The sequence below is a fragment of the Atractosteus spatula genome, chromosome 4 (assembly GCF_055471065.1).
Source record: "Atractosteus spatula isolate fAtrSpa1 chromosome 4, fAtrSpa1.hap1, whole genome shotgun sequence".
NCBI lineage: Eukaryota > Metazoa > Chordata > Actinopteri > Semionotiformes > Lepisosteidae > Atractosteus > Atractosteus spatula.
In genome coordinates, this window is record NC_142709.1 from 16,684,376 (window position 1) to 16,700,349 (window position 15,974).

The 15,974-nt window shown below is 39.2% G+C and overlaps 1 protein-coding gene across 2 annotated transcripts; it reads right to left on the reverse strand.

Moving 5' to 3' along the window:
- Positions 1–48: 48 nt before the first annotated feature.
- Positions 49–15,421, reverse strand: timmdc1 (translocase of inner mitochondrial membrane domain containing 1). Of its 2 annotated transcripts, none has more exons than XM_088914740.1 (8): positions 15,358–15,421; positions 10,625–10,887; positions 8,778–8,943; positions 6,908–6,996; positions 5,357–5,424; positions 5,183–5,261; positions 2,524–2,634; positions 49–972 (listed from the first exon to the last, which is right to left on the reverse strand). In XM_088914740.1, exons 2-8 carry the CDS (start codon positions 10,861–10,863, stop codon positions 834–836), a joined length of 891 nt encoding a protein of 296 aa, XP_088770866.1. In that variant the 5' UTR covers positions 10,864–10,887; positions 15,358–15,421; the 3' UTR covers positions 49–833. The 2 variants fall into 2 exon arrangements, with proteins under 2 accessions (XP_088770866.1, XP_088770867.1); XM_088914741.1 differs by having other exon boundaries at positions 10,625–10,934; positions 15,358–15,387.
- Between the last annotated feature and the right edge of the window lie 553 nt (positions 15,422–15,974).

Genomic DNA, 15,974 nt, shown 5'->3' on the forward strand with positions numbered 1-15,974 from the left:
TTTAGTTCCCCTGCATACAGAAAAAAACAAATTAAAAACAATCCATTAATGTTAAAACACTTTTCAATTCTTTACTCTTCATAGGTTTTCAATCGTTTTGTCTTTTTTCTGCCTTGAGGATAAATAATGGCACTTATCCGTATTATCTAATGATAATTCATTTACACATTTCTTGTTATTGTTCACACTTGTTACAGTATTTGTACATCATTGAAGCGAGGGTACTTTACAAGGGACAATTTAGCATTTACAAAGCCTAAAATAGCTAGAAAATCACAATGTTACAGAGTGATTTTGTTAAAATGTACAGTATATCTGGTCTGTGTAATAGTAAACCAGGTATAACGTCCATTATTTTCTCCTTGTTCATGTCCTTTTCTCAAGATCATTCTACACAAAGAATATAAAATTTAAAGCTCCTTTGTCAATCAAACACACCGAGCTTTGACCCTTTCTCTCTTCCAGTGAGACAATGGCAGTGACACTATTATTGATTATGGATAATGTTGGTCACTCTCCACTGTCCATGGATCAAGTAAAAAGGATTTCTTGTGTTGGCACATTTCCTGTACGGCCTTCCCTCTACTGACAGAACTCCAGCAAGGTTCTTGCAAAGTCCTGAGAAAAATGAAGGTGAAACGCTTGCTCCTTCACATTATGTCCTTTCAGTCGTATCTGGAGAACTCTCCGAGGATAGGCTGGTTACAAAAAAAGAGGTGAGGAAAACATGAGACAAGAAGTCTTCTTAAAGAGCTGAACAGGTAACCCTTAAAAGTGGCTTAACACCACCAAATAAAGGGGGACACTGGACTGTTACCCAGTGAAAATATAAATCACTCGCTGGCAGAGGCTTCTTCATTTCTGGGAAGGTTTAGAAGCTCTTCAATTCTGTCCAGGTCTGTCTCTATGGAACCATCCTCCACTTTACTCATTTCGTCAATAAGTCCCTCTGTCACATTTAGCCGGGCATTCCTGAAAGAGAGAGAAAAACTGAGAAACAGAACTGACAAGACTTGTCAGAACTGCATGTGAATCCTGTTTTCTTCATTAGTTCAGGTGTCTGAAAGATTCAGCTTTGAAGCATTTATATGTGACAGCTCTTCAAAATCAGGCAGGAAGAAACAAGAGTGTTTCAGGTTTGACACTTTCAAGAAAAACATCTTAAAGTGAAGTCTTCTTATTTTCGCAATTCCTTTACTGTGTTGAGGATTTTTTTCTTTAAACAAGAATTACGCAGGTCCTCATATTATTATATGACAACTTCTCTTTTCTCAGACAGCCTGACAGACATGCTCATTAGAATCAGCAGTGATCAACACTGTATGTCAGCAAGATTAACATAAGTAACTCTTGACAACATGCTTGTTAAACCTGTGCTGAACTGAGTGGCTCAACCAGTAAACGTGCTTCCTAGAGAGCAGGCTGAGCTCAATACTCATGGGTTCAAGCCTCGGTGATGTCACTATTCGACTGTGGCTGGGATTCCTGAAGAGTTGGCTAGGTGCTAACAAGGGTAGGAGGTTGACCAGGGTTCTTTCAATGACACAGTGACCCATGTGGCCTACTGGGCACTGGCATGTGCTGTCTGCTAGGGTCTCGCTTCCCCTCAACCAATGCTGAACCTCCAACATGGACCTGTGGTGCCTGTGATGTGTGACAAATGACTGAAGGTGGGCAGGGCAGGGGCACTTCCACATTCTCCCCCTTGTGCGGTCACAGGGTCCACAGCCGCCAGCCGAAACGTGAAAACACGGAACTGGCTGTTCCCATATCAGGTGGGTCTTTAAAACAGTTTTCATCTATCTCACTCAAAACATAATATAAGTAAAACCTGAGCTGTTTCCTGTAAAAAACAAACTTACAATAAACTATAGCAGTCAGCTTGCCCATACCCTAGTCGAAAATTATTAGTTATTACTATATATGCTTAACAGATGCTTTAATCATGGGCAACTTAGAAAATAATATAAGGGCTAATATTCCAGCTGTGGAAGCTGGAAAAATCTTTCTTAAGGGGATAAAATAAATTTGATCAAAAATCCTTAAAGAAGAGAGCGAGAAGGGCCATTCTCTGAGGCACTTTCAAATTCACATGCTGTTCTGCATCGTTGTGCAACACCTGGAAAACTGCGTTTCTGAAAAATTTTAAATGTCTCTGGAGCTGAACGAAAACCTTCCTTATAAGAAACCTTTTTCATGTCTCGAGGTAAGATTGGGCACAAACTCATGACTGAATTGCTTACCATGTTATTATAAATTTCACTTATGAATAACTTAAACACATTTCGCGAATATTATTGAGATCCATGACACCTATCGCATTATTATTTTTATTTATGATGCATAAGAAAACTGCCTTTTTGCACTCGCTGTACCATAATATTTTTTTACACATTCAAGTGATTTATTTTGTGATCTTGTGGTGCAACGCTAAGCTAAAATGAGAGCATCATAAAACCAGATATGTCATCAGCATGTATTTGAACCTCCATTTGCAATGTTTTAATGGTTTCATTTCCTTACCACTCAGCCAGCTTGAGCTCATAGAGCTCCCTGCGTTCCCTCCTCTTGCGCTCCCGGTGAGTTTCGCCAGTCAGCCTCTGCACGGCCATCATGAGCACCCCTGCCGGGACCCTGGAGAAGAAAACACTCCTTACAACAGGGAGCAGGAAGTGCTCGAGGGCTGAAAGGTTTTTTTTTCAAATTCATTCGCTGGACACCTTTCCTGTTCTTTTATCAAAGTCCTATTGTATTTAAAGAGGAACTGCAATGCTATTTTTATATTTCGGGGTTAGAAAAGAACGAACACTGTTGAATGCATTTCAAAACCACAATGAAAGTCAAAAGTACGCAGTGATGTGTAAAACCTCCAATTGACATCACAAAACAAATGAAATTTCCAGGTATGCTCAGTGCCATATTCAGAATGAGGCAACAAAACTGGTGATGTGAGTCAGCCCTATTACATTGTAAACAAGCAGGCTTGTGAATACATCTCTTTTAATCTAATAGAAATATTGTTTTCGACTTACTGCCGTAAGTACTACTTACTTGTTAACTCTGCATTAACTCACATTGGAACATTTCTGTGGTGAAATGTCTGTTGAATAACCAGTAGCTAGGGACAACATGGCAACTTATAGTACTTTCACTAAGTTCACAATTTTGTGCTTAATTCTTAATTTGTAAAAGTTTGTGATATCATTAATTTTTTTTTACCAAGATTTAATTCTGGTAAGAGAATTTGGGATTGCAGATCCACTTTAATAGTGCAGCCTTTACAACTGTTGCTTCTGCTTACATATTTAAGGTTCCAGCCATTCAGCACTCTGATACAATTACTTGAAGGACACATCTTTACAGGGTTCAGGTTCTCTTCAAGGTCTTCTGGCCTATTAAGTGGTATTCAGGAAGACAAACTGGTGGCAACAGAGAATGTTATTTTCATTTCTGACCGAATTCTGTTATTTTTCAGGGCCACTGAATCAGTAAGAAAATGAGATGTCGGACTGAGACTGATATCTTCCTTTAACTGCCACAGCCTAGAAAGCATATTCTGCCAAGAGCCTAAGCCTTTAACTGTATATTCCCATTTATTGAACACCTGTGACTAAATTTAAGATGACTGTTCACAAAAATGTGTTTAGGTCAGTTTCCATTATTTGGTAACAAGTATATCACTAGATTGAATTAAAAATCAATCGCATTATTGAGTATTGTGTATGTCAGAAACAAAAGGGAGATCTGAATGTACTTTTGTTGTTGTTTAGCTCTAAGCTGCATCAGTGAAGGAAAGGGAAGAGTTTTCTGTCTCCTGTTTTTACAGATTGACTCAGAGCTGAGTTGAAAACACAGCACAGGACTGCATCAAGAGCAAACTCTATATCTCCCTCACTGCGGCTGGAGAAGACAAAACACAGTCTGGGGGGGAGGGGGGAAAAAAACCTCTCCAGACTCCTGTGCAGCTCTGTTCAGGGCAGCAGCTGCTCCCCCAGCAGAATGTAGCCTTCTGCCCCACAGATGGGCTCGTTTCTGGGGACTGCCCGGAAGATGAGGGTGTGTGGTGTGGCTTAATTTGGTGTCTGGGGGGCACAGAACGCTGAGTGAGCACTGTGGGGCCAGAGGTGCAGCTGTGAGCCAGGAGGTGTGGGGCGAGCAGCTGGCTGCCACAGTGCACACAGCTCCTCCAGGCCGGGGGAGAAGAGGCTGTGGGCAGCTGCATGCCATCAGGGACAGAGCTGCAGTGGGCCGGGCCGGCCCAGAGCCCTCGGCCACGAATCCCAGGAGCCGGCGCGCTGTTTCCAGAACCCCTGCTGAGCCTTTCTGCCTCCCTTAGCACACGTGAACAACAACCACCAGGGTTTCAGCAGATGAAAATGGTATAATGGGAGGATTTTGTTACTTCTGTTAATAGGCTGTTTTGTTTATGTAGTGTTGTTAGGACATTTACCTTCCAAAAAAACTTAAAAATCCACTTTGTTCAGCCAAAATACATGCGAACTCTGTATGGATCGTCCACAATAATAAACTACATTTAAAACCAGAGATAACACTGCAGCTAAAAATCAAATGTGGAACATATTCATACAACTTCTTACAGTACAATGGACTCGACCTCTACATTAACAGACACAGTATCGGTATTCTCATCACAATGATTACAGTTCCAAAATGATCGCTTAAGACTAAGCGGTTACTTAACCCAAGGCATAAATGTAGGGACTTCACAGAATAAGTGATTTACACATGCAAGAGACAAAACAGTATTAATAATTTAGTGAGCAAGAGATGGAAGGAAACAATGTGTTGAATGGCATTCATCAGAACTTCACACCAAATATACAAACTATTTAATGGCCATAAGAAAAGTGACTCTCCTGTTAACGTTTGTACTGGTTTGAACATGGCAGTGTCACTTACTGTACACTGGATCGAAATGAGTTAAACATGTCGATGGCTGATATTTTGAAAATCTCTATTAGCATCTGTAGCAAAAATGAGTGGAGAAAAGTCTGTGCGAATTAGAGAGATCCCTGCCTTAATTGAGTCCATCAGTTAAAAAAATCCGTCAACATAAATCTGTGTCTAGCTGAGCCTAAAAATCATTTGCTGTTCAGTGGGAACCAGTGGAACAGCAGACAAACACTGTCTGCCCTACTCATTAGCCAGTGTGACTACTCACCCAAGGACTGCCCCAATGGCACTGCATGCCAGCATGCCACTCAAACCCATGTTCAGCCTAAACAAGCCCCCTGTAATGGCTAAAGAGAGAAAAATGATCTTTTAAAAAAAAAATCAATTTGAGGACGACAGAATAAAATTATCTACTGTCATCCTGTACTTTATTTTTACCCACCTCCTGCAGCAGAATAATGACTCAGGCTGTTTTTATCTCTGTAAACAGACAAACCAGTGCTCACCGTGCTGAAATAACAAGAAGGAGAAGAGGTTTAACTCTACAGGTTTAACTGCTGCAGGTTTATACACGTATCAGGAAGGAACAAAAATACAATCCAAATCTTCTATTTTAATTAAACTATAAACATTATTTCTAAGAAAATGTTGTTTTTTTTTATTGAAGAAATCAGTGAATTCTTATCAATCTTAAGTGATAACACAAAAAAAAAGGAAAACCGAACAAAACCTTGTCTAACTGTTCAAGTACACAAAGCAACACTAAGAATCTCTAAATAAAACAAATAGTTAACATTCCTTAAATATTCTTGTTCAATATTTATATCAAAATTGTTGAATAATAATTAAACAGAGCAGCACAGGAACTAGAACTGTATTTCACAAACTAAAGACAATTGATCCTGGAAAAAGCCAGGGAAATGAAAACAAAAAAATGTGGCTCCGTGGCTATGACTGCTTATTGAAAAGTGTATCTCATAAAGCTAACAGCAAGGTTAAAAAGAGAAAGCCAGAAGCCCATTTATTAATGTACAACATTCCTACAAAGGATATTGTATTGAAAAACATTTAGTCTTATAATCATTAAAATGGCATCATGTAGTCTGACTTTTGGTCAGGATAGGGTGTACAGTAAGTACACAACATCAAGTATCACCCTTTGCATTACAAATGACCAGGGAATGTGGTAAATACAATGAAAACAGAGGGACTGATTTAATGATGTTGTAACAATAAATGCCATCATTCATTTGGATGACAAGATGTCTGACATTTCTGTAACAAAGATTCCCTTAAAAGAAGGAACTGACAGCGTGGAGGTCTGTATCTCTGCAAATAGGAAAAAAAATCATAAAGCTCTTTGTGCTACAAAGCCGTGCTTGTGAGACCTGCTGAGTTTTACACTGCTGTCATTTCCCAATCTCTTCAAACAGCCCAACAGGACAACACGTTACAGGCGCTTGGCTCTCAACCAGCAGCTTGTTTTTTTCTAAAGGGATTTCATTTTTAACATTTTTTTCATTTTAACCTTAAAGGCGCTCCTGTGTATTACAAATCTTCAGACATTATTTGGTGTGACCTCACTGGGTTAAAGTTCTCTCTAAGACAATAATGACCAGGTCTTTTGCCTCCTTCTGCAGGCAGGTGCTCTGCAGGTGCTTTGTGCCCACGTGTGTGTTTGTAAGTCATGCAAATCATCAGACATATTAAAGCAAACTCATGAGACCATGGTGCAATTCAAACATCATGTTCTGACCTGGGGGAGGTAAAAATGTAGCATTGTGATTCCTGGAATAAAAGGTGATGGGTAAAGGAAAATTAGAGAAAATGATAAAGGTCCTAAAATCCTAGGAGTTTCTTCTGCACAATGACTTTCAAAACAAAATAACGTAACAAAGGGGGAAAGATTAAAGCTTACTGCTGCACAGCCCACACGTCTTTCGCCCCTGCGGAATGGAGTTATCCTCTTCCTCATGACTCACAGCGTACTCACCTGAACAATGTGACAAAGGCCGCAACCCTCCAGCTCCAGCGCCAGCCAAACCTGATAAATCCGCGGATCGCCGCGTTATGGGCCGACCTCTTTCACAGAAACAGGGACAAGAACACATCAGCCACATATTGTTCTGTATTTCACTACAATGGAATGACACCCTCAGCTCAGGCCCAGAACTTCCAACCTGTATCTAAACTAAACAGATAACACGTGTGGAGTTAATAAAACAACAAAGCAAGAATATACTGGTTGCCATAAATACACAATTTTAGACGGGATCTGCACCCTAAACATGACATAGTCACAAATTACCTGTAACAACTTCCACAAAGAAGAAATCTTAAAGGATTTGGAGTCAGCTAGAAACAAAAACTTAATTCCAATTAAGGCTTGTGGAATGCACACAGAACTTCAGGGACAATTTAGAGACACAAATTAAAGTTACCAGCATGTTTTTGGAAAGTAGTAGGAAACTGGAGCACCTGGTAAAAAGTAAATGCCTCCCACTTATTTGTGAATCATTTCACTTATTTATCTATTTTCAATAATCACAGGGTGGCAATGAGCCAGAGTCTAACTTAGCTAATAGACACCACAAGGAACTCTGGACAGAAAGCCAGTTCATCACAGGGACGTACACATGGACTCAAACACACAAGGGGAACAATTTAGAGACACAATTAAACACATCATTTAAACTGTGGGAGGAAACCACATGTCCAAAAGGAGAACGTGCAAAATCCAGACAGAAGGTGCACCTGGCTAGAATCGAACCCAGGACCCACGAGCGGAGGCAGCAGCGCTAACCACCATGCCAATGTGTTGCCTGCTAAATAACTATCTTTTCAGACACGGTTAATACTTCATGCAAAATGTTATCTTCTGGAGATGAACTGCACATGAAATCTAACAACAGAAACGTGTCTGTACAAAGAACCTGTATACTACAAAGCTACATCTTAGCACTTATCTGGTGATGTCACCAACTTCACCTGCCTCACAAAGCTTCTGGGTTTCAGTTAAAAACCCTTGCAGGCAAATGTCCTTAAAAACGAAAACAATCAGCAATGACAGGGGTGTACTGCAGAGAGCTGTAATGAAAAGTTTCTTTCTTTCATTCTCTTTTTATTCTGTCCCTCATCAAATGTCAAATGCTACTGCAATTACATAGCCAAGGAAGTGCACCACTTCTGGAATGGAAAAGTACTGTGAAAAAGTGTTTAATCCTAAAAATGTTGTTTACGGACAGAGCTGTGCTGCAGAAGCAGCTGGATACTTAGAACAAAGTGGGACAGCACCCAACTCGTCAAGGGCACGGGATGTTTTAATAATGTTTATCTCTGCTGCTTGAAGAAGGAAGTATGAGAAACTATTTGAATAACTGCTCTTCTTTGCTTAAAGCAAAAACCTATAAGGAATGAAAAATTACTGCTTTGCTTGTCCTTGAAGTGTTGCATCAGCTTAAAAAAAGATATAAAACAAGGGCTCTCCCTGCTTGCTTTTGAATCAGATTTCACTTCTCTGCACAGACGGGTGATGGCTTTTTCCCATATTGCAATATGAATAAAGACCTTACTGAGTGAATGAGAATACCTCTCCTGACTCTTCTTCGATAAAATTCCACGACACTTCCTTTAAACACTAAATGTTACACTTACTGTATTGTGTCCTTACTACTGAAGGGTAGTAGTGCTCAAATCAGAGCATATAACACAGTAAACACTGGTAAGGGAAGCGAGCCTGTTTATGAAATTGTGCAGAAGTCATATTAATGGCCTGGGGAGTCTGATGTATAAGTTACTGTACTTCACATTTTGCTTCAAATGAGTCCAGATCCTTTAGCCTGAGTTTCATTCAGAAACCTTACCACGGCCTCCACTTGGTGGCGATAGACCTCCGCCTGGCTCTGCTGGATGAAGTGCTCTCTAGCCTGTCTGGCGGCTGGGATCCCACCATATACCATCCCCACCACTGCTGCCGTTAACCCACTCTTCACGATATTGAGAATCTCCTCAGGGTAGGCCTGCATCTCGCTGCAAAACAGGTGCACTACATTAGACAGGGGCTCTCCGAGATACTGCTGTGCTCAACATCGGTGCTGAGCTCTGAGGAACCAGAGCAGTTCTATTTCTAATGCTGGAACCAGAGGTCTAGTGAAAACCTTTGCTGTCACAGCAGGCACTACTTGTTATAAACACCAAAACCAGTGCATAGAAGAAATCACAAAATACACAAATAAGCAGGGAGATCTGTACTCCTGTAAATGAGTTAAATATCAAAACCTTATACTTCTCCTTTCCTTTATAAACATGTCTGCTTATAAATTAATATCACATCACCAGACGTTTTGTTGCCTCATTCTGAATCTCAGAATATGGTGTTGCACATACCTGGAAATGTTGTCTATTTTGCGATGTAAATTAACTGTGTACTTTCGACTTTTATTGTGGTTTGAAATGCACTCATCAATGCTGATTCTTTCTAACCCCGAAATATAAAAATATTGTTGCAGTTCCCTTTAAAGGACCTTCTGGAGTTAACAATGGTGATCAGAGAATGAATGGGTTCATTCAGAAAAGATCATTTTCAGTCGCTCATACCAACTATGCAGATATTCAGTTTTCGGTATGTTGTAATAAAGTACAGTACTGTACATTACACAGGTACTGCACAGGAATTAACGTATTCCACAAGTGGTCCTTGTAGTGGCGTTTTAAAGACTTGTAATGGCTTTGGTAACCAAATCTATAATTGGCCAGGCAGTAACTACTGCATAATGAAACAAATTATGATGAATTTAATTTACAAACAATATGACTTAAGATTAAATCTAATTTAATTTTACATTCAAGTTATATTTTAATGAAACTATTACTTTACAAAACAGATGTTTTATTTACTACAAATTCTCTTCAGTGATAGAGTCAAAAGCAACTGTGCAGCACAAGAGAGACTTATGCAAGCGTTTACATCCAAGGAAATTTTTACTCATTTCCTGAGAAGTTTATGGTTCTGATCCTCAGCAACAAACACCATGACCGAGTACAGAATACTGTCAGAATCATACTATATTCTGCTGCTTTTATTATTTTTATTACTTCACTGGTACCCAGCTTATAGCATTCACCATAAAACTGTTACCCATTCAATCTAGTCGCTCCACGTCTTTGTGGTCACTGAACTCAGCGCCTTAGACAGTGCTGTGGACTGTTAAAAAAATCACCGCACAATTTCGAGACAGCAAGCGAGAGCCCTGGAGCCTATCGCCCTACTCCCCACCTCGCAACCTTTGCTCTTCTAATTCTGTTCTCCTTACTGTCCCCCAAGCCCATCTACATTGTACAGGTGACAGGGCCTTCTCCTGTTATGCCCCCAAGCTCTGGAACTCTCTGCCCAAGGATATCAGAGAGCCACCTTCTCTAAACTCCTTCAAATCCAGACTCAAAACCCTCTTCTTCAGAAAAGCCTTTACTTAACTGTTCCATTCTTCACCCCTCTGCTTTTCTTAGTACCACCATCCACGGTCTCCTCTATATATTGTAATTGTGTTTTTTCTTGTGTATTCTTCTTATTTATTGTTGTATTCTCTTATTTATTGTTATTGTCATCCTGTAAAGCGCTTTGAGAAGCCACCTTTAAAGGCGCTATATAAAATAAAGTTTATTATTATTATTATTATTATTATTATTATTATTATTATTACACTATACTCACCTCCTGTCAAAGAGCTCTTTTATTCGGTCCCAGCCAGTGTCCGGTAGCTCTGGTTTGCCGATGTATCGTGGTAGCTGCACGGCATTTTCTGCAGGAGCGCCTGAACCTACGCCATCAGCTGCCAAGACTCTTGGGAAGGGGACGAGCCCCCAGAGGAGTGTGGAGCAGGAGGAGCCCCGCGGAGGCTGGTCTAGTCGGAGACATGCGGACGTGCTCGTTGGGGGCCCTTGGCGATCCATCGCACCGCAGCAGGCTCAGTCCGCCTGTAACGCAGTTAGGAGCCACAATGAAAGAGCTTCTTTTTTTATGCCTTTTGGAAACAAAAACAAAACTAAAGACACAGCAGACATTTTTTTTCCCGCTCATACAGCTGCAGATAACTCCCACAACACTTCCACTGCCATCTGTCAACCAGCATAGCAAGCTGCACGTTAACTCTAAAATGAATACTTGACATCTCATGCAGATTATAAATACTACTGCTCAAAAATGTTCCACTGGACCGCCCAGGCTTTCACCAAGTTCTGTGTTCAAGGCAAGAAGAGCCCCTGGGTCTATGTCAAACTGTTGTCAGCCTACATTTCTGATGTTTTTTTTAAGGTTGAAAATTTCAGGGATGTCATGCAGCTTGAAAATTTAATGAATGTTCAAGCTCGAACCTCCACAGTGGGGAAAGCTCTCAGGTACCTAAATATCTCAATTCCACTTACTCCCATTACATGTATCCTTGGTGATTTATCAAAGGTTAAAGCAGCAATTCAGTATAAAAATACTTTCTTGACTCTGTATTATTGCTAAAAAATAATATTGCGAAAATGGGTGGACAGTACAGGACCGTCATACAAAGAATGGATTAAAGTGGCTGTATCACAAGTTAAATTTGAAAAGATTTCATATAATTTACAGTACAGGGGTAACTTAATGAGCATAGGAATGTTTGGGGCCCATTAGAGACATACTTGAATGGCATGGATGTTAAGAATATCAATAGGAAGTTTTTGAATTAATCTTTTTTTTTCCTCTCGTGTTTTAATTAGTTTTTGTGAATGTAAGAATTTGTTTTTGTCTAATCAGAAAAAAAAGAAAGAAAAAAATAGAGAGAGTGAGAAAAAAAGAGAAAGAAGAAAAAAATAAAAATAAAGTCGTCCAAATTTGGGGGGATGGAGGTGGGTTTAGGAAAAAAAAGCACAAACTGAGCACAACCAGACGCCTGGTGCAATAAGAGTTGAAGTAAATAGCTTTTTATGATATCACTCCCATTTGAGCAGGAGAACCAAGAAAAACTTTTTTTTTGTTAGATCTTACCAACATTCAGAAGGGAATCATTCCTGTTTCACAACAAGGCTAAACTGAGCTTTTGCTTGTACATCTTATATGTTTAATTAAAGCTGCTGTCTCTCTTAAGTTTGAGTTTTTGTCAGTGTAAGCAAAAGACCGTTTATTTAACCTACAGTACGTCTGTGCTCCTCACACTATCTAACCATAGGATACATCCTAACGTGTGACAGATGTTAACAAGTCTTTCTTTCAATGATCTCCTTGTTGGGTGGCCTAGCTATGCTGATGGCTGGAATAAAAATGCACCCCGTGTTAATTTGGCCAAACCTAATTAGAAGTTTCTGTTAACATTTTTGATGAGGTTTACTTCCTAAATAATTATATGGGACCCATTAAGTAGAACACTGGATTGTTTTAGGGGTGCATCTGAAGGGAAGCACTTAGGAGGATTATCTTCCAGTCAGTTTTATTGAAGTACCACATGCCTCTTTAAAATCCTGAACATAAACTCCTGAAGGAGGGCATCATCACTCACTGCAGCACTTGTGGATTAAGGATGCCTAGTTGATGTTCTCATAAAGTATAGGCTTTGACAGACTAGGCCTCTGCATATGTCACCTCACAACAGTTAATCTTATAAGGGAATCTTGCTGAAGTCTTGTTAAGTTAATCTTGCTCAATAGTCTTCCTTTATGATGCATTAAAACACTTTTTTACAATAAACTACACAACTAAGGTATGTGTATACAAATTTACATATGAAATGTCTAAGGATTTATTTAGAAGCTCGTGTAATAGGACAAATAAAAGATCTCTTAAGAACCACTTTATATGGGACCCATTAAGGTATGAATAATACCTGTAAATGTGACTAAACTACCCCCTTGCAAGACAGGGGCATCCACAGTCATAGTGCACAAATGTGTTGCACTGCAGAAAAATATTTACAAAAGTGAGAAAAACAGGAGAAACGTAGGAATTAGCCAAACTATTAGTATTACACAGAATGCACCGCTAACAGGCTTTATGAAAAACAAAGACGAGGTGTGCTTGCTTAAGGCTGAAGTCACACTTTTGACTAGAACTAAACTATCACTGACTGTGACACTGTGAGTGCCAGGTTAAGTACCTAAAGTTCCACTCCCCCTCCACCTGATGAGTAGGTAAAAATCTATTTAAAACCAGAGGTGGGTTGGGGGTCTGTAACCCAACACGGAACAGTGAAATGGGCAGGACAACAACAAACACAACAATAAGGAATGATTGTGGATCCACGACAACTGTTAATACATAAATTAAGGAAGCATGTATATGAAAAGACAACAAGAAACAATTAAAAATAACAATAATGTCAATATAATAATTATGAATAAGGTAATAATGCTTAGGAACAAGTAAAGATTAAATCCACTGTGAAAAGTAGAAAAAAGAAGGCTCGACAGACAACAGGTTTCTTCTTTCAACTTCACAGTATTAAATTGACCTTTACTGGTTCCTTTGCAGCCCAAGCCAGCTGACACAGCACCCTGCTCCAGCGTCATGCTAACAATACTGTCCCCGTCTCCCAGTGAGTTCTAGGATGGCATGGACAAGATGAACAGGTGAGTAAACTACACATGAATAAATGTGTGCACAGTATGTACAGGTGTGAAAGACCTCCTCTCTTGGGAGGTCAGGTGAAGATATGAGACAGCCCTTCACGACAAATATGTTTCTTAACAAGCTGCTGCAGTAATGTTACCCAGCACAGGCGGATAGGAGGATACCCTTAAGTGTCTTTATCTTTCCTGCTGAGAATGTTGTGGGTCTGGTATTTCATTCATATGCGCATGAGTGCAGTGATTTGCATTTGATTCTTATTAAAAATATCAGGACTAGTTGGATGGGCTGGCTGGTTCACAATCTCTTTACACCGAGAGGCAGGTGTTCACAAACAAAACCATTAGTCACAAATGCCACAAAGCCACCTCACAACTTATAGAATGTGAACTGACATCGTGCTTTTCATCCCAAAGAGTTTTACTGTACATACAGTATTGACCCACTTCAGGACAGCTCCTGCCTGGGAGACCCTTACCTCTCTAAGAGTTAGGTCTTATCCCACTCACCTGGAAGTTGTTCTGTGACATGGTTCAAGGATATTCCAACACTGTCATTGGCTTATTGCTATTGCTCATTTAATATTTATACTGTTCTAAAACAACATTCTTCTGAACTAAAACATAAGATCCTCGCTTTCTCAGCCTTATTTTCAGAAACCTTTTCTCTCTCCCAAATGTAAAATCTGTTTTCACTACAGATGAAACTCTGTAGCTCCATAAGACAAATGTGTGTAACTCTAATTTGTTATGAAAGGCTACAAACAAATATTGAAATACACCAAATATTATAGTAATTGGACTTCTGGTGTTGTAAAGCAAAATACTTTTGGAATGTTTTTAAACTTTAATTCTTACCTTTCCGGGATTTAAAAATAAGTGAAACAAATGCACTTCTTCCAGAAAGTGTATCATTTGTAATGTATTATCAGCAGCTGAGACAGAAACTGGTTAATAAGGTACTTGTATATTACTGAAATGCAGCTGTGCATCATTAATTTCTGTTACTATCATTTTTCCCCACCAGCAAATGTAACATGTACTCAAGTTCACTTTGTTATATGCAGTAAAGCAATCAAAAGCAATCAAAAAACAAAACTGTAAAATATTAACATACAACACTGCAATACCTTATCTGAGAAATGCCATGCTTCAAAGTTGAGAAAATTTCCCATCATCTAAAAGTTTGTTTTGCGTTAGTCTGTTTTCATTTCTAATACAACTGTATGAGACACCTTCAATTTGCATCACCTGTACACCACAGATAGCCCAAAATTCAAGCAATGGCTGTAATCAAATTTCAATTCAATGTACTGCCCAATGTAAGACGTATTTCTGTATTCAATCAAATTAATAATATAGACGCAAACACACTTGGAAGTCAAGGTCAGGCCACTTAAAATTCAAGGTTATATTAGTAATACATTATACGATTATGACAAAAATGCTACTATAGTTCAATGTACAGGTTGCATAAATTTTAATTTACACCATAGAAATAGTATTTACGCATGTATAAAACTAATAATACTGATATTAGCTGTTCCACTAGCATTTATTTCAGAAAGGAATTTAAGAACAGGCGATGCTACCGGTGCAAGACCTTAATTATCTTTAAAATAATCGGAAGTAAATACAATGGACTTTCGAAAGCGAAAGCATGTGTGTGAAAATAGCGACCAACTTATCTGTGTACCTGAAATAACATTTATACAGTGACAAAAATCCTTTACACCACTTAAGTCGCATCACATCTACGGCTCATATTCGCTTACATTAAGGAAATTGATTTTAAACTTTCATCAGATACACTTTAACGAATGTATTCAGACATAACGTTCTCAAGCACATTTATACCTGATCCAGAACAGCTTCTCGGCAACCCACAATGTCAAAGCTTCTTGTCAGAATTAAAGAGAAAGTTTCCGCGATATGAAGCAGAAAATAATTAGATCGCCACCTATTGTTGGAGGACGAAACTACAGGGATATAAAATGAGTTTAAGACGCGAGAGCGAGTGACCTGATTTGAGGTGAATCAATGAGAATCGTGGAAAGTCAAAATAACGCCTTGAAAAGAGAATGAGGATAAAACAGACATGAAATAAAAGTTTGTCTTTCATTCTGTGCAGATGAATGGATAAAAGTATGTTGATACATGCAGGACTATAAACACAAAATTCAAGTTTCTGACAGGTGGCACTGAACTGGAAGAAGAAATCTTGAGGAAGATCGTAAGGTTTAGGTTCACTTTTTTTTTCTTCAGCTAGGCACTGTGGAGAAACGATAAAATGGCCAACAAAACGTTGATATGGGAAGAATGTATTATTTGAATCAATGGGGTGTCAGATTAAATTATACAATGCACTAGACTTCACTTGGAGTACAGTGTACACTCATCAAGAAAGACATTGCTGTTTTAGAGGCAGTAAAAAGGAGAGCAACCAAACTAACTTTTAACTGAAGGCAGTCTCA

What these genes read in the sequence shown, in the direction of transcription:
- timmdc1 (XM_088914740.1), bottom strand. Translation starts at nt 10,863, where the DNA reads ATGGATCGCCAAGGGCCCCCAACGAGCACGTCCGCATGTCTCCGACTA. An exon ending in AAAGAGCTCTTTGACAGGAG is followed by an intron (nt 8,944 to 10,624) that starts GTGAGTATAGTG and finishes CCTGTTTTGCAG; the next exon opens with CGAGATGCAGGCCTACCCTG. An exon ending in GAGCTCAAGCTGGCTGAGTG is followed by an intron (nt 973 to 2,523) that starts GTAAGGAAATGA and finishes TCTCTCTTTCAG; the next exon opens with GAATGCCCGGCTAAATGTGA.